General features: G+C 40.5%; 1 protein-coding gene across 3 annotated transcripts in view; it reads right to left on the bottom strand.

The window, feature by feature from the left end:
* Nucleotides 1-19,760, bottom strand: part of SNTG2 (syntrophin gamma 2) — a 213,471-nt gene that overhangs the window by 66,401 nt on the left and 127,310 nt on the right. For all 3 annotated transcript variants that reach the window (XM_083495623.1, XM_083495624.1, XM_083495625.1), the window contains exons 7-8: nt 13,519-13,606; nt 9,038-9,129 (exon numbers count right to left, since the gene is read on the bottom strand). In XM_083495623.1, coding sequence (XP_083351749.1) covers nt 9,038-9,129; nt 13,519-13,606 — 180 coding nt within the window. The remainder of the gene's footprint in view (nt 1-9,037; nt 9,130-13,518; nt 13,607-19,760) is intronic.

Genomic DNA, 19,760 nt, shown 5'->3' with positions numbered 1-19,760 from the left:
TTAATAATAAATAAACGCTTCCTCCTAAATTGCAGAGTAACCAGCTCCTTCCTTTCATTTTATCAGTTTGTCTTTCATCACACAGATGAAATGATTTTCGTGACATTCTCTAATACATCAACAACATTTATTAATGACTTAGTATTTCTACGGTGGCAAACTTTTATGGTGGCTTTGCACAAGACGGAATGTGGAAGTGTGAACTACAAAATATGTGAATATACAGACTCAGACAAAACATGGAGATGTGGTTGGATGAAGCAATAGGGACCCTCCCCCCCAGTTCCATGGAATACATTGTACAGGGGGTGGGGGCAGAATCCTTAATAATAAGCTGTACTAAAAAATTAAATCTCAATCTTGGGTTGCAGAACTCAGTTACAGAACTTGATTTACAGGACAGCCACAAACATAAAATGCCTTTGGTATGCAACTCTGATATTCTTACCCTGCACATCAATTACTGAACCATCTTTAGTTGGGAAACAATGCCTTTAATGGTACAAAGGGGGCTGCTACTAATAGCTGCTACAGCCCACCTCAAGCACCTCCCCCATCCAGGGAAAGCCCAAGTCATTTTGCTGACTGAGGTGGAGCAGGAAATGGAGCCATCCCCCACAAAGGTTAGGGCCGGTCAAGTTATTTGGAACTTGCAGAAGAAAATCTCACAAGTGACTTTCCCCCTCCCTAGCAGTAAAAAACACAACACTAATAAGTTAAAGAACTAAGCCTTTTATGATGCCCACAATCAACTGTCTAGGCAGCCACCTTGCTCCCTACCTTATGGTAGGGCTGGCCTTGCTCAAATCTTAGACCATTTAAATTAACAGCATAGGAGCCAAGGAATGTGCAAAATGTGTTAAACGTCCCCACACTGCCATTTTCCCCGGTCCAAATGGCCTCTTCACCTGAAGGAACTGTTTGCTTCACAGAGTTACGTACACGGTGCCATATTCAGCTGAACTGCAGTTCTAGCATAAGATGGCACAATAGGACCCACTCCTCGCAATTCCCAAATCTGCTGCAGATGGATGGGGGAAACCTCAGAAAAGATTTAGAGGGCAAGTGAGGGGAGGGGCGGGGGAGAAGGTTTTATCTCGGAAGGAAAACCTTTGCGCTTTTGGAACTGTAGCTTTAGAACTACCTTGAGTACAACACATGGTTTTCCTTAGTGGGACCACTAACAGTTGATTGGGATAGAGGGGAAATAACACAGAGAAAACAGGACCGTGTGTCGCGTCTGTGCTCAAAATCAGAGTTCCCCCATGTTTGCATTTACTTAAAGATAGAAGGCTCGGGAGATCAAGTTATGCCTCTCTGACATAAAAAGTCAGCGTGGTAAGAGTGTCACACTAGAAACTTGGAGGCCAGGGTTCAAATTTCCACTCAGTTATGAAGCTCACTAGATGACCTTGGAGCATTCAGCTTAAATCACCTTTGATTCTCAGATACATTAGCAGAAATAGGCAAAATAAAATAATAATAATAATAATAATAATAATAATAATAATAATAATAATAATTTATTTATATGTTGCCCATTTGACTGCATTCTCCTAACTACTCTGGGTGGCTTCCAACAAATCAAAACACAATATGACATCAAACATTCAAAACTTCCCTTCAGATGTCTTCTAAAAGTCAGGTAGTTTATTTTCTTGACATCTGATGGGACAGTGTTCCAGATATCTTCATTTGTATTACAGATCTTGGTTTGTATAACAGCAGGGCATAGTCTCTGACTTAATATATGAATCAATATTTATATCCAACCTCTATTTGGGCTTAGACTGGACTCAACTTTTATCCAAGCTGAAGATAATTAACACTGAAATAATGAAAGTAGCCTGAAAGAAATATATCCATACACATGTCAGGCAATTAAATCCATTTCAAAGGGGACAGAACGTTACATCCCAAATAACAAGCGGACAGTTGAGATCCCTTTGCTACAAGAATTTAAACGATTAGCAACACAGGACTCATGAAAATGCTCAATAGTCATTCCTTGAAACTAACGCCTTCTGTCAAGGGAAATGTTTTTGCTCAGTAAAGCTAAAATAAATATCCAGACTTAAAATTAAATGAATTCACCTAGTCAAACATGAAGTTTTCAGTGTCTTTATTTCTCCAGAGAGTCAGTCCATGCAGAAATGACTGGCTGTCAAAACTGGAGACGGGGGCTCAACAGGGTACCACCATTTACACAAGAATAACAAGGGCTCTGATAGGTTTGGCTAAGAGAGAGTGATATCTTTTCCACGGTTACACGGTGAGCAGTTCCCATGTATTTTCGTGCAGACAGAAAAGCAGGACAGAGTTATAGGCAACTGTATGTAACATGCAGCTTGGCCCCATTTTATGCTACCAGGAGATACAAATTGCAATTCAACAAAGCTGTGTGACCAGAGAGGTGATACACCCAAGGGCTAGAGATTTCTTTGGCTCTCCTCATACCACCCTGGAACAGAGAGTGATAAGTCACCCTTCAGTGAAAGATGGAGTTTCTGGCAACAATTTTTCACATGAAGTTCCTGGCTGCCTGGGTCATCTTCAGCTATTTTGAATTTAGCTTTACATTAAAGCTAACACAACTGCTCAGCTTTTCAACCAGCCACAAGCACAACATGAAGGCAACAGTCAATTCCCATTGGGTGCCTACCCCATCAACTAGTATTCAGCCATGCTGCTGGGGCTAGCATCAAGTGTTTATATGGATGGGCATCTCCCAAGGCTCCCTACTGTAGGAGGAGCCACCTGGTCTTGCAACAGTGAGAAGGTAGACTGAGGGAGAGGGATCCATGGAAGGTGAGCCATCCAAGGACCCCCCAAAACCTGGAAGTGGCACTGTACACAGCTTCTGAATCTGGAGGTTCTATGTATCTAGCCATTATGGCTAGCCGTCATCAATAGACCTCCTCTATGAATTCCCTTGTATAGCCAAATTCCCTTATATGGCCAATGGACACCATGGCACCATGTGGCACTGAAGTCCAAAGATCAACAGTGCACTGCATGAAGAAACACCTTATTTTATTTGCCCTGAATCTGGCACCTTCATTCAGCCTCTGCTTGTGGCGGTGGCAGAACACTTTCTCTTGGTTGAAGCAGCTACCATTTCTACCTCAGAATGCCTCTGGAGCAATGTTGTCTCATGGGTCATAACACAGGTTCATTCCAAGGGTCTTCTATGGGCAATTGGTGGCCACCTTGCCGTAAATTTCAGCCAGATTCTGATACAAACTTTAACTAGCAGTGGCCTATTGGGAAAAGTTGGAATCTGTGTTTAGATATTAAGCCATTGTGGTCAAGGCAGGGGTGAGAAAGAGAGAGAAGAGGACCCTGCAATTAAACAAAACAAAACAAAACAAAAGGCACACTGCTCAAAACAGAATGAGAAACACTGAACAAGTTTTTCAGCAGGGGTGAAGCAACCAGTTCTTGTAAAAACAATAAAACTTTTTTTTTAGTAGCAGAACTAATCAGACATCCTTTCTGCTGCAATGTGCCTAATGCTTACACGAAGAGGAAGAAAAGAAACTCATGGGATCACAGTCAGTTAGAGCTGTCAGCTTTTCATATTCTTATGACAAATGATTTGCAGTACTTGGGCAAGTTTCTGTTTTAGTTCTGTGAATGACTGTAAAGCTCTATAGAGGAAAAAAAGCGAACAAATTCATTATCTTGTTTTTAGTAATTTATAAAGCTCCAATTAAGGCTGCCTCTGGATGGAAGAATCAACACATAGCCATACATTAGAAATTCAGATTGCTAGGAGTGGAAATCTTTTGCGGAGTATATTGAAAATACTGTAGATTCCGGCGTATAAGACGACTTTTTAACCCCAGAAAAGAGGTTCAAAAGTCGGGGGTCGTCTTATAGGCCAGGTATGGGTGGCGGGCGGTGGGCTCCACGCTCCGCGTCGGGAGAGAGAGCAACCCGAGTGTCCACTGTACATGCAACAGTATAATAAATGTTGAAGTGATGTAAGATAGGAAAACAGAATTAGAAGAATATGTCAAAATATGCAGCAATGGTGGGAAAGTTAAATGAACCTTGGAAGGGGAGGGAGGGAAATCAATATATGTTTGGTATAAAATATGTTTAATTTGTAATGTGAAATTTGAAAATTTGGGGGGGGGGGTTAAAAATTGAGATTCCTGAAATATTTATTTTGTCTAGTGACAATGAATACAAAGATTACAATCCTTTCTTGTAAACAGGACTGAACAAGTTTAAGATTCTATGAGAAATGCTTTTACCACCTGGAAGCTGAAACGAGACTTTGCATATAATTAAGATAGCTTGCATATTATTTCCATGGATATGTTCAAAGGCAACACTAACAGACATTTCCCAATCATTTTGGCAAAAATCTTACTCTGAATTAGCTAATCTGCATTAGAAAACATTGGGGCAGGGGGAGTCAGTCCTTGAAAAATATTTGCCTATTGACTGAGAAATTGTAAGATCTCTTCCACATTCTTGCTTATTTTCAACTTATACTTGCAATGACGATTTTTTATATTCTCAAAACTCTTATCTGTGCCAGTGGAATTGGGATTAGGAAAGAGCTCTGTTTTGTACCAGGTACTAGGAATATTTTAAACAAATGGAAGTCAGGAGTAGAGCTAGCAAGCACCACCCTCAGACCCCCTCCATACCCTTTGACATACTCCCCACAAAACATTCCCCTACCAAAGACAACTTTGTCAGTCCCTGACCCTCCACTGCAACACTTGCCTATTTATTTTATTGCAGGAGTAGGGATCCTCTTGACCAGGGTCTGCACCCAGCCCTCAGCCTAATTTCACGTGGGTTTGGGGACCCCAGGGGGAGAGGAGGTGGCTGGATGATGGAATTGGCTTTCTATTAGCTCCACTAGTGAACTCACCTGTTGGAGGAGGAAATGGGGAGGTTCTACATGAATTTCCCTCCTCCTCAGGCACAGTTAACATTTGGCAGTGACAAGCTTCACAACCCCCAAGCGCTAGATGTAGGACTTATTTTACATCCATGAATTTTGCTAAGAGAAATCGCTGTAGCTCTGCGGTAGATCGTCTGCTTTGAATGCAGGTGGCATCTCCAGGTATGGCTGAGAATGTCCCCTTCCTAGAAACTTTGAGACCTGCTGTCCACCAGTGTAGACAACACTGAACCAGGTGGACTAAGAGCAGAAACACAGGCAGTTTCCTGTGTTTCTAGACACAGCCTTCTTCTGGGTGTTCACTGCTTCTTCTGGATCAGGGGAATAAATTATTGATAACACATTGGCCTTTAATATCCTTGATTAAAAAGTAAGCTTTTTATAAAAGGGGGGAATCCGATTGAATCCCTGTTTAATTTTTTAATATAAACCATTTTAATTCAAACAGTGAAGGAAGTTTTTAAAACACAAAAGAAATGACAGGGATATGTATAATATTCACATAACTCTATAGCTAATATAGACTGATTTTTATGTTGTATTCATATTTCCCCTTTGTTTCGTTGATAGCCTTCACTGCCAATTTAGCCATTCATTCAGTTTGCTTTACTTGAAAAGTGGAAGCCTTTGCAGAAGTGCGGAATTTTTTATAATTGTGCCATTTCTGTAAAACCAGTATTTCTATCGAGCTCAAAACATCTGTAGCAGACACAAACCCATCCTGAATATCAGTGCCTATTCTTGATAATAACCTTAAATACAGTTAATCATAGCATTTCTTCGGTATGCACAATAATTGTTTGTCGGTGCCTGAACAGTATTCTCCCCCCCGGACTTTTGAAAAGAAATCCTGGTCATTTCCTGTAAATAAACATTTTACTTTTAAATTCCATTGAACATTGTGTCCACAGGTGTCTTTCCTACCCTGTTTCAGAGAGGGAACCAGTCTCCAAGTCCTTAAATCTTTGTATGATCCCCTTTGATTCATTCTCTCTTCTCTCACCTTGAATGCTATTAATCATCTGGCTGTCTTTGGCCTTTCCTTTTCACATCTTGATCCCAGCACTCCTTTCAACCATTCCACATCTGGGCTTATAGCACTGGCTATAGCGCTGAATGTCAAGCTTTCAAAGCTTTGATTGTCATCCTTTCCAATTTATGCTCAGTACAATCTTCCCCCCCTGTAGTTCCATGTCTTTAACAGCCTTTCCTCACACAGCCTTGTGACTCTTGCTCCTTTCTAGAACATTACAGTGGTACCTCGGGTTAAGTACTTAATTCGTTCCAGTGGTCCGTTCTTAACCTGAAACTGTTCTTAACCTGAAGCACCACTTTAGCTAATGAGGCCTCCTGCTGCCGCTGCACCGCCAGAGCATGATTTCTGTTCTCACACTGAAGCAAAGTTCTTAACCCGAGGTACTATTTCTGGGTTAGCGGAGTCTGTAACCTGAAGCATATGTAACCTGAAGCGTATGTAACCCGAGCTACCACTGTCTCTGACATCTTCTCCCTTGCAGTTCTATATCCCTCACCTGTTCTGTGATCACCTGCTACACAGGAAGCTGCCCGCTACTGAGGCAGACCATTGGTCCATACTCTTTAATCTCCATGCACTACCAGCAGCGCTCCAAGATTTCATATGTCTCTTCTAGTACTACCTGGAGATTCCACGGATTGCACCTGAGACATTTTACATGCAAAACAGTTGCGCTTCCACTGAACTGCAGCTCTCAGTGAAATCCATCATTCATGGTTTCAGCTCTTCATCTCCAACCACTCCTTTGACAAAGCTCTCCTTTAACCACAAAAGTTTATGGTGCCAATAACGTAGAAATTCCAAATAAGATACCCAAGATTTTCATAAACTGCTAAAGTAGTATGTGCTGCAGGTGATACACAACAAATACAACCATGTTTTCTGTATAGTGATTACAATTCATATGGGGTAGCCAGGCCACCTGAAGAAGCATCACACCCTAGCTTTAGACTCAGTAGTCCTCTCATCATGTACAGGCAGTTGTCTGCCTGTGCTAAGTTCATGACTGTGTACACTACCTAAACAATGTTTTCTCCAACTATGTTGTGAGTGTGTCTGTATATATACATATACATATACATATACATATACATATACATATACATATACATACAGCACAGGGGAAGCCAACCACTGGGTTAGTACTTCAGTCAAAGGCATCACATTGCCCGTCCCTGACTCAAAGGACTCTGCCCTAGTGAACCACAATTAATCCACTCTGTAACTGCTAAGACAGGGAGACCCCTTTATATGAACTGACTTATCGAAATGTTGAAAATAATAAATGAGGACAGAGTTAGCAACTGAGGTAGAGCTGCAACTCCTATTTAAGACTACATCTGAGAATGTCAGCTGCTGAAGCAACATCTGAGCTCTGCGCTTATAGCAGGGGTCAGCAAACTTTTTCAGCAGGGGGCCGGTCGACTGTCCCTCAGACCTTGTGGGGGGCTGGACTATATTTTGAAAAAGAAAGAAAGAATTCCTATGCCCCACAATTAACCCAGAGATGCATTTTAAATAAAAGCACACATTCCACTCATGTAAAAACACCAGGCAGGCCCCACAAATAACCCAGAGATGCATTTTAAATAAAAGGACACATTCTACTCATGTAAAAACACACTGATATCCGGACTGTCCGTGGGCCAGATTTAGAAGGCAATTGGGCTGGATCCAGCCCCTGCGCCTTAGTTTGCCTACCCATGGTTTATAGTCTCCAGCTTGAGGTTTCCATGGAGCGGTCCATGGTACCATTGAAGTTTCCCCTACTTCTGGGATTATTGCTCAAAACAAATATGACTATCTGATGCAACCTCACTAGACTTACTGATATCTGCAAAGTGGTTTAATATCAGATGCCTGTCTTTAGAATGCCAAAGGAGATACAACAACTGTTTTTGAATTTTTGAAGTGAGATTTCAGTACACCAGCTATTCTTCAGGCACCAGCTGTTGCTACCTCAGCTGACAGGACCAGGGAGGTAGTTTGGGAGGATTTCCATTTCAGATATCAAACATTTACGTTATTAGACAAAAAATATGCCCAGTCTACATAGATATCAGTATCATAGTTACAGCTGTTGAAATGAAAAGACAGCTTAAGCAATATTCACATTCTTAAAGAATCAGGTCAATACAGGACCTGGTGTGATAAACTCTGAAAATGCAACAAGGTGCTCTGTTTCTTTTTCCTTTTTTAAAAAACCTGGGTCAATTCTGGGGGGAAAGAATGTACATGAAACAAAAGATACTGCACCATTTCACTGAACAGATGACATTTCCTAGGGGGAAAAATATTGCTGGTAACTGACATTTCTAAACCTCCTTATCTGACCATTTGATCACAGTTCAATCTGATAAATGCTGCCTCATGCTTGTACTTTCAACAAACCACCTTAGAAGCTGAAGCTACTTTCATTTCCAGGCATTTGAAATCTTGGCTTTTGATCTTGGGGAAATAGACATCTTCCACTTGTTCAAATCTTTTTGTTTCTGATGAAGGAAGGTTGTGACTTTTCTACAGGGCCAGATAAAATATGAAGTATTTTTGCTCCAGTTCTATCCCCCCCCCATCTCTCGGGGGTGTGTGTGTTCACCTATATCTGGCTTCTCAAATGCAATGGAGCTGAACACAGAAGACTCCTTTTCATTGATATATGAAAGGCGATGTCTTTTAAATTTAGTGTGCTTTCTTCTCCACTTGCTAATTGGGTCTCAGCCTGGGCTGCCCCACCCCTGAATCACCAGGCCTTGGTAAAGTATACCCAATCTCTCCACTGCATGCTTGGCCCCTGTGATATTCCTTCTCCCTCTTCTTCTGCTCCTCTTTTAATGACACCTCACTCCAAATCTTTGAACTATTTCCCCCTGAACATTTTCTCAACTATTCAGAGTCCTGATACAGTAAACTCCAATCTTCTCCTCTTGCACCAACATGATCTACTCAGACCATTATATGGTACTAGAATAAACATTCTTGAAATTTGTTAAATGGCATAAGCCACATTTGTTCTCCTGAGACTCAAGTCACATAAACTACACGTGCAACTAGGCAAAGTGATGTAAGCCACTTACTGTATTTGTTGAGTTTCCATTTAAGTGTAAACCACTGTCAAAGAGAGGGGAGGACGTGCCACTGCTGTGATCACTTGATGGTCCAGGGGAACCTAAAATGCAGCATATTTTTTAAAAAAGTGTTATAATCTGTTTTCATCAGTGGAAAGTTAATGCATATGACTGAAGAAGAATTGCAGTGTATATGTACAAAATGGTGAGTTCATCCAAATATGTACACCATACTGTATATACAGTGCTTTTTTCTGGGGGGATGCTGGGCTCCCGCTGCTTGCGGAGAGTTGCCTGAATGCTGAAGCCTGCGCGCGCTCAGCTCAGCGCGCTCAGCTCAGCGCGTCCAGGCTTCGCGGACCTCTCCGCAAGCAGCGGGAGCCCGGCGCAGGGCTCCCACGGCTTGCAGAGAGCTGTCTGTTTGGGGGCTGGGGTCGGGGGAAGCTCGGGCTTCCCCTGCCCCAGCCCCGCGCCTGGGGGAAAATAATTTCCCCCCTTTATTTCCCCCCAAAAAAACTAGGTGCGCCTTGTGGGACGGTGTATCCTATAGGGCGGAAAATACAGTATATCTAGATCTATATCATCTATATCATCTATATCTATATGATTTAACTCTAATAGTTTCCACCATGTTCTATACATTTCTTAGCATTAAAGACAGAGAAAGCAGTAAATAAAATAAAAAATGAATTGGACGGTAGTCTAAATTTCTTCACTGAGCTTATGAGATCACAGAGTTTTGAAGCAGATATACATGTCAATCAAATGCATGGGATGGCATTCAGTGCTGCTCAAGTGGACATGTGATTCTCCCAATGCTGCGCCTAGACTGTGCTGAAGTCAGGAAAGCAATACAGCGCCACCCACGTGGCCCCACCAGCTGCTACCAAGATCAACTATTCTCAAGGAAGAACTGCCCAAGGAGTTTTCTGAAACCCAACTGGTGATGTAAGGAACATCAAACTGATTTAAGAATTGGCTTAGAAGTCTTCTCCTATGTGAAAGCTAATTAGTCTACTCCTTTTTTCCAAAACCTTAAAAGTCACCCCAGGTTGAGGTGTAATAAGCCTGTCATCTCAATGAGCTGAGCCTCTGGGTATATTTAAACATTTTAAAAGTTATTTCCTTTTCTTCTCCACATTAATTTATAATCATATTTACACACACACACACACACACACACACACACACGGTATTTTATTTCTTGCAAGAATGACTTCATTATGGATCATATGACCTTCCCTGTCCATTTTTTGTGTGTAGTGCCCTCTCTGTAATAACCCCTTCATTTCCTCCAATTCTAACTCTTTCCTCAAGAGTTTAGCTTTCCTATCATGCTCTAGCTCCCCACCTATAAGCACAGTGCAGGGGAGCACACACTACAAATAGAAAGCGGTCAAGGAAGGAAGCAGCTCAATTATGAATCTTTTCATGCAAAAGGTCTCAGGTTTGAGCCCAACCCAACTCCTACTACCCTCCTGAGAAAAACCCCACCCTCCCACTATATATAAGGGTATGGTGACTTCTGCTTCAGTGTATCTGAAGAAGTGTGCATGCACATGAAAGCTTATACCAGAACAAATTTAGTTGGTTTCTAAGGTGCTGCTGGACAATTTTTTATTATTTTTATATCCAGCTATGGCAGGGAAAAGACTTTTGTCTGAAACCCTAGAGAGCCACTACCAGTCAGTGTGATTGACAGTACTGAGCTAGATGGATCAAAAGTCAGTCTCTCTCTCTCTCTCTCTCTCTCTCTCTCTCTCTCTCTCTCTGTGTGTGTGTGTGTGTGTGAGAGAGAGGGATCTGATCGGCAGGTCCCCAGGGGGTACTCAAGGGTACTTAGTACCAGCACCTCATTCCACCTCCCTTTTTGGTTAAAAACTGTGACACTTACTGTAACTTCATGGTGAGTACTGACACCTATTTTTCTAGGGGAAAAAAAGCACTGTCTCCGATTCTCACACGGACACTCTATTATTTGTCTGTATAAAAATTAGTTGTACGCCACTTTTTGGGGGGGGCATAGCCCACTCCATGTGGTTCGCACAGCATAAAGACACAGTATAAAAAATAATAATATTGCAATAGCAGTACCATTAACAATAATATAAAAACATAGTCGACTTAAAAAATAAAATAATCCTGCAGACATAGAAAGCTATTTTAAGATTTATAAGCTTGTCTAGCAATGAAGTGAAGGGAGACTAAAATAAATAGATTTTAATAACCTGCTCAAACGTTTGTAGTATAGCATCTCTCTCACTCTCATACATACACAGACTTGTGGGAGAGAGAAGAAGGGCATCAAAATAGACTTCCTTAACACTTTTTAAAATCCCTTCTTTAAAACCATCTCAATTGCATTCATATTATAAACTCCAAATTATATTGTTTTGAAAGCTGGTTTTCCTTTGCTAAACCACTGACACAAAAAATTATTATTTTTTCTTATTCATTGTTAGATAGAATGGCATAAGTAATAAAAAAAAAATCTAGTGATGTATTTCATTTACAGAGGGTGAACTTAGAATTTTTTTCTCTAAATAAGCTGCTTGCAATGCAAGATACTTCAATTTTCCAAGCAATAATAGCAGTGATGGTAAGACACAACATCACCCTTCAAGTAGTTTTCAGATCACCTCACAATCCTGACATTTAGAAAAAATATTCACACTTCTAATCAACATGAAGCAGAGAATGATCTGGAAAAAAATCTAGAATCTCAACAGTCTTAGATGCTAAACTGTTTCCATCTTAACGTGCTCACATCTGCCTCCATCCTTCTTTCTGGCTGGGTGATACTCTCAGTTTTAACTTTAAGTATCTTCTCTCTCCTAATAACTTTGATACAGCCAAAGATGATTTATTGCTAAACACAAATAAACTTAGCACTCAATCAGTTTCTTCATCTGTTGATTTTTTTTTTAAAGACACATAAACCAAAAATCTATGACTTATGACCCAAGAAGCCCAATCCAGCCTATAGGGCTGATACTGTGTTTGACAACTGTCCTGTTTTTGTACTCTACTTCCGGGTAGAGAGCACACATGGCTAGTGGGATGTGTTCCTCTTGATGGATTGTGCATGCATTGAAGTAAATACTGAATTTATCTTAGATGTACCCAATTTTGGGTGAGATCAGTGGTGCTAGATTGGCTCCACACTTGCACCATGCCCACCTCATCACTGCCTCCCTCCTCCCCATCTAGATACTGGTAAACAGCAGTGACTCAACCAACCAGAGCTTAGGTGCTCCACCAAACTGTCCACTCTTGGCTGAGATCCAAAGATCATTTACTTGGTTAAAGGACCTTACTTCCAATGAAAGACACTTCAAGACCACAATGATAGAAATAAAACAACAACTTAAAAACACTGTTTCTTAAAACGTATTAACAAAGCCCAGAATCAAAAATCCTAGAGTCCAACAGATAACTGTAAAACAAAATATTTATTTCCACCACTCCTTAAACTTGGGGATCCTCTTACCACATATTTATACGCCAATAACTAAAATCAGTATTTCCATTTGCACATTACACCATTAGCCTCAATAAAATCTATACTGGATCCCTAATTTCTATACTTTCCTGGATTGCTGACTATAAATTTATATATACATCACCCACAATGAGTAGTAGGGCTTTTCTGGTCTAAGGACCTGTACACGTTTCACACATATGCCTGAGAAGATGATCTCTCTCCCTCGCTCTCTATGACAGTGGGTATGATGGAACTTTTCCCAATAGTCTGCTTTTGACTACTTTCAGTTGAATCAGGAATTTATGGGTGCACGCTGCCTACACACTGCAGTATTTTTACCTTCTCTGTTTTCATAAGCTTCCCAGTCTTTGGCAGTGAAAGCTAATTAGTGGGCTCTAGTCTAAGAAACTTCCTGCACAAATCAAATTCTGAACCATTTTTAAATAGCTGACATGGCAACCTGGCTGCAATTTAACAGAATGATTATGATTCTTAGAACATACTTGTTAAAAAAAACACGAGTTTGATGTGATAATTACATTGAGCTCAGCTATATGCAGATAACTCCTGTTAGTTTCAAAAGCACACAGAAAATCGCAGCACTGCTGCAACCTGATTCTTTGCATGTGTGCAGGAGTGGGCAACGGCCCACGTGGCTGTGCTATGTTTATAACTACTGTTATTACATAGGTGGGGCTTATCTTCCGAGTCTTTCCTACCCAATCATACTGCTCTTCCTCTTAGGGGCCAGTGATTGGGTGAGAAAGATCCATGACACAAGCCCTGCCCATGTGGGTTACAATATTCATACATGTATCACAGGAAAGTGGCTTGCATGCATGCCTAAACATATATAAACATTAAATAATATAGCATTTCCATATAGAATCTTTCCTGAACTAAAGCATTCATGAATGAAATATTGTTTGTGCGCAACTGTCTGCTTGTTATGAGAAATATCGCAGGGAGGAAAGTGTTTTGCTCAGATCCATTAATTTTCCCTTACCCAATGGGAGCTTTAGAAATGATGGAGCTTCCCTGAGGTACTGAACAGTGATGGTAACTTCATCGCCAGCATTTCGCAGTAGATGCACCTGTCAGTGTGACAAATAACAGCTACTTTATACCAAAGAAGAACCAGCCACAGAGAGCAAAATAGTGTACATCAAAAAAGCCACATCTTCGTAGTTTTGTCAGGAATCCAATATTCATGCTTGCTGCTGGAATGAAGAATATATTGAGGGTTAGACCACAAAAATATAAATGACAAAGAAAAGAATACCTACAATAGCTGGAGAGTCTGAAAAAATTAAATTTAAAGAGGGAGCTGTGTTTGCATAGTGCAAGGTGGCCGAGTGGGAATGACATCCTTCAAATACAATTCTGATAATACAATTAGAGCACAACCCAACCAAAGTTAAATACTTAACAATCTCCTAGATTTCAAACTGGTAGTGGAGGGGAGGAAATTAAACAAATGCTTATCTCTTCCATGCAAATCAACAATCTTAACTTGCTGCATTGTGGAAATGATGTTCTTTATGGCATAATTAGTATTATTTAAGTGCCAGCAAATGTCATTTGAAACAGGAATGTCTTCATGTAACCCCTGAGAGTGTATAAGAGTAATCTGAATGGGAGTTTATCAAGGCATGTATTGTCTAAGAACCACAGACAATTCACAATCTATGTCTAGTGAAACACGTTCGCCACTACTATTGCCATCTACACATCAATAAATATCTGGAATTATCTACACAATGAAATTTTGGGGGAAAAAGAAACATGAGCATGCCTAGGTGCCAATCTTAAATGGGAAAAGTGGTATATTTCCTTTGATCAGCTACAGTGGGAAGAAGATCTGGAATCCTAGCACACAGAATTATTTATAAAGTAATTGAGTTTAAGTACAGACATGCTAGATTCCACAATGGTTTCATTGCATCATCTTCCAGTCTATCACACGATATCATTACCTGATATTATTACCACTAAAAGGTAATGACTAGAGAAATGCAATATCTGGTTCTTGCAGTGTGATATCTATAATGTAAGGGCCATTGAAACTCTGTGCTGAACTCCGTGATCAATGTTACGTTCTCCATCAGGTTAGTAGTACCATAACTTGTTTTTGCACATGCCAGGAGATATAAAGTGAGGGATATAACTCATGGTTGAACTAGCCACAAAGTATCTATTTTGATTGACCATTCTCTAAAGCAGAGAGCCTTTCTAGTCCTGCTACTTGAAATCCATTTGATGGGAGTCTCAGGTGAGATACCCACACAATGAAAGTTGCTTCCAGTACCAGTCACCACACAGAAGAAGCTTAAGGTCCAAAGAGTTTAATGTTGCAGAAGACAAGTCTCAGTAAAGCAGTTCTGGATGTGTGTGTGTGTGTGTGTGTGTGTGTGTGTGTGTGTGTATATATTGTAGACTTTTGCAGACACAGATATATACAGATACATGCAAGTACAAAGTATCGCCATTGCTCCAAATAAACTCCAGCTATTCAATATGTTAACATCAACTAACATACAAACTAACTAACTATAGGCTAACAGACTCACACTACTGAGCTGACATGCATCAATCACAGATATAGTTGGGGACTGGGCCATTACCATAGCAACTGGCTTGACTGACGTCGCACCTGCGATCAGCTTATCCTTGGAGTGATTTACATCCATGGAAAAAAATTAACCCCTCCTCATGTTCAGTTACTCCAACACCTGTAACTGAAAATGGCCAGGGACTGAATACTGGCCCTTCTATGTGCAAAACATGAGATTTACCAATAGGTCAACACTAGAACTGCCAGGTAATCTAACCCAGAGGTCCACAAACTCATTGGCCTATCATCCCCCTTTCAGAAAAATAAATAAATACTCAGCACACCCTGGAAATCTACCTTCTTTAAGCGAACAGAAAGATGCAGTGACAAATTTGTATTCTTTTATGTTATCTGTATTTCTACCTACAACTTCTTGAAAAACAAGTTAACAAGAAGCTCAATCCTATATATGTTTACTCAGAGTAATAGCCTGATCTGCCCCAGGGCAAGCTGTGATCCACTTCCTGGGCCTGAGTGGAGCTGAAAAGGGTTCACCCAAGCCCGATAAACCCCTTTGCTTGCAGCACAATCATTGGATCCAGGGGAGCCGTTGTCACCAACCCGCAACGGTGCCTGACTTGGCAGTAAACGTCATTACACAACAGATGAAACATGCACAAACGGTTTTTCAAAATTTTCTTCTCTTTTTTTATGTTTCCACTGCCCCCTTATTTTTATTCAACGCCCCCAATTGCACCTGAGGCCACTACAGCCATCTGGATCATTCCAGCACCCCCTCAGGGGGCGGTATCGCCCACTTTGGGAAACACTGATCAAACCAGAGGGGAGGAAAGGATCCATTCTTCATACCAGTTGTGGTGTCTGATTCAGACTTGAACTACCAAAACCTCCCATAACTTCAAAAGAGGTTATTACCTTATCTGTTAACTGCTGTTTGTCCGCTATATCATTTTCAATTATATTAAGAAATAAAATTATTTGTTTCTAAAATGCTCTCTTTTGGACAATGCTAATGATATGCTTATATATATGCTATATATATGAAATTTTATATATATATATTCGATTTGGTGTAAAATATTCTATGTAGAGGTTAACAAAATTGTGGGTTGAGTTTTTGCCCATGTTTAAATGAGAAGGTATTTATTTCCTTATCTTTTTCAGGGTGGCAAACGTGCCTTCCTGAACTCTATTAATATCCACTTTAGGGTCTGGAATGAATTGATGTCTTCTTTCCAGACTAGCCACATCAGCTAATCACTTTGCCCCCTATCTACTAATCTGCATGATAATGAAGCTTTCAAAGCTGCATCTGATGCTTTTAAGTTTTTGACAAAACTGTTTCTAATTCTGAAAGAGTAAATGGACTCACAATTGCTCTCCAGATCATTTGTTGAATAATCAAGAATATTGTAATAATGGAGGAGGGAAATCCTGTTAGCATGCTATAGCAACGAGCTATAATTTTATGGCAAATCATGTCAGTCATTCCAATTTTATCAGTTAATAGGGAAGAGTTCTTTTTTGTCATTTGCAACCTCTGTTCTGTATAAGCAGTATTAATAAACACAACTCTATATTCGTTTAAAAAGAGGTCAATATGCAGTATTTTCAAATTACCAGCATAATGCTCTGACCCTAATTATTTGGTAGCTCTTGACCCTGAACATCAGGATGATGTGTGATGCATCCAATGATCATAGCATATTTGGATGGTCAGCAAATCTGGTCATCTTAGGAATATTTACTGTGTTCTTAGCCCCTCTGGAGAGACTAGAAGATTGGTTTATCATGACTTTGGATGATGTTTCATTCAACTTTCTGTCGCAAACATGGAACTTGAACTCTGAGTGGGGAAAGTGTCAGAGAAGCGGTGGAAAGAAAGTGGGTAGGAGAAGGGTTAAGCATCCCTTAGCCTGGCCAGCACCTATCTCTTCCAAAATGACTTTCTTGACACCCCTCTTCATAGTAGCAAAGTGGAAATTGGGGCTGACAAATAGAGGTTGCCAGAGAAAAACGAACATGACGAACCCCTAAAACCTATTTGTGTCAAAGATTGGGATAGATACAGGGATAAAAGGATCAATCACCTCTTTCAAAGGAGCAAAAGCATGTAATGTCATGTGATCTGAAGAAATGCCAGCCATGTGGAAAGAACCCAGTCCACAATGGATAGAGAATCTGAGGCCCTTTGAATGTTGCTGGGCTTCAGCTCCCATCAGCCAACACAATCAATCGTCAGGAATGATCAATTCAACCAGGAACATCTGGAGAGACGAAGGTTTTCTAACCTCAATGTGCCCACTGTAAGCTCCTTGGAATAACAGCAAGATGAAAGATGTGAATGCAAAGCAGAATCTCGCAGCATCCTAAACATATTATGACATATGTTTATAATAATATATTGTGACATGTGGGGTTTTTTTCCCGGAGTCAAGCCACAAAGTTTGCAGATACGACACCAACAGGACTGGACTGAACAGAGACTAAGAAAAGCTAGCTCATTACCAAAAGTAATCATCAGTGTTCATTTTGCTTTGCCAATGGATTTGACTGGATCCATTTCAATTTTATTTCTTATCTTTTCCCACTGGACATTCTCTGCACTTGGCTCTGTGTGAAAATGGCAAGCACCTTCCTTGTGCATTGTTATAGGCCAATAAAGATTTCATTCATCTGACAAAATGGGTTCAGGCCCATGAAAGTTTATGCCACCGTAATGTTTTTACTCTTCAATGTGTAACAAATTTTATTTAAACTAAAAACATATCCAATAACTGTGCAATCCTTTGAGTTCAACAGGACTCACTCCCAATTAAGTGTATATAGGAGTGCACCTTTAAATAAAAAGGAAATAACGTAGGTTCCAACAAAAGTTACCAACATGTTATTTATTAAAAGCTGCTGGTTTTTCACCATCTTATAGGGTGCTACCTTTAGAGTCACATGTGATGGCTAAAAGGCAGGCCAAACAGATCTTCACATTCTGAAAGTGGAAGGAAATCAATTTCTGTTGCTACAGGAAAGAATTAATGATACAGAAGGTCGTTAAATAATAGATGCTTTATGGCAACAGAAGCTTTTAACACAAATTCAATATATAAACAAAGATGCAGTTAAGTTTGTGCATTCTGTTGGTGCTTTGGTATGCTCTGAGTAAGGGAGAAATAAAAGACAAGGTTCTTCCACCCCTAAAAATACTGCAGCAAGAAATTATTACAGTGAAAATGAAAAAGGAAACACCAAATATGGAACGGATGTTGCTACATTCCGGACTGATTTCTCTTTTGAAGTATTGTTCTGATGATTCTTCTGAAAAGCAACCTTTATGCCAATAGAAAAAACACATTACCCTAATCAATCCCCATTCCTTTTTACAAATCAGTTGTAGGACTTAGTTGCAGGCAATCACAAAGTGCTCAGTATATGCAGAGGCCCATTCATTTTTCACTAAGCTAAGGAAAGATGTGAAGGCATGGCTAGAGCTGGAATATTCCATATTGCCATGTCCTGTACCACTTTCTGTACTATTCCTTTGTGGTGATTCCTAGATGAATGTGCAGTTCTCTAACACGGAGATTAGGGCGAATCAATCAGTTTACTTCTGCACCAAGTTACCTGACATTTGTTCATTGTTAAGTCCACAGCTCATACAACACTGGCTACAAACCCATGGTATTTTAAGGAAAGATAGACTTAACTCAGAGCCCAGCTCACTGAACTGCTCTGGACTTTAAACTAGGTTGATGAGGCTGTTTATCAGAAAGGGAAATAGCTGGCTGCTGGACAATATGCTCCAATAAGTTGTAGCCTTCCTTGGATAATACCATAGTTCCCTCCGCCTTTGTCAGCTTTTGAAAGATAACATGTCCTAAAGCACTGACTAATGATGGGCCTAATTAACCTCTGGATCATAAAGACTCAGTTTATTTCTTATTATAAATCAAGAGAGAATTGCGATCTCTTGCTAAGGATACTATTAACCAAGGTAGTCCATAAAGAAATGAATTGCTCCTCTCACCACGGCACATCCCTTTCCATTGAAAGTGCCAGCAGCAATTAGGTAGCTTCAAAGTTGAATGATTGGTAGGGCCTGAGAGAACAAATGCCTACATCAGCTTTGCAGGCTGGCAAGCAGTGAACACCAATCTCTTGTTCAGCTGTGACTAGCACAGGTTGCTCCAAACACTTACAGCTTTAAATATTAAACACACACACACACACCCTTCTTCCAATAAAATCAATGATGCTGTCTGCTGCAGAATATAGGAAAACCAACAAGGTTACGTCCCATTTCACACTCTGCTGTCTAGACATAACACTTAAACAGCATTATGCTATTTTCAAATCCAAACGCAATCATCTTGTGTCGACCCATTTGTATGTGCTGAATAGGAAAAGAACACTACGAAACAATGGCATACAAAGAAAGAGGATGAGTGAGTGGGGGGTGAAGGAAAGGCTGAACATAGATGAGCAGTAAAGAGGAGTATGCTTATTTAGTCAGTATGAAAGGTTTTTATTTCGGAGTGTTGCAACCATATCTCTGATGGCTATGATGCCCACTGTGATGGACAGGCCCTGGGTCTGCCTCCTGATGAGGTCTGCCAACCAGGGAGAGATAGCAAGTTGGTCAGTCAACCACGAGGGACGGAGGGAGAGAGTGAGAGTGA

The sequence above is a fragment of the Podarcis liolepis genome, assembly GCF_965112155.1.
Source record: "Podarcis liolepis genome assembly, chromosome: 3".
Lineage (NCBI taxonomy): Eukaryota > Metazoa > Chordata > Lepidosauria > Squamata > Lacertidae > Podarcis > Podarcis liolepis.
This window is presented reverse-complemented; position numbering and strand designations above follow the sequence as displayed.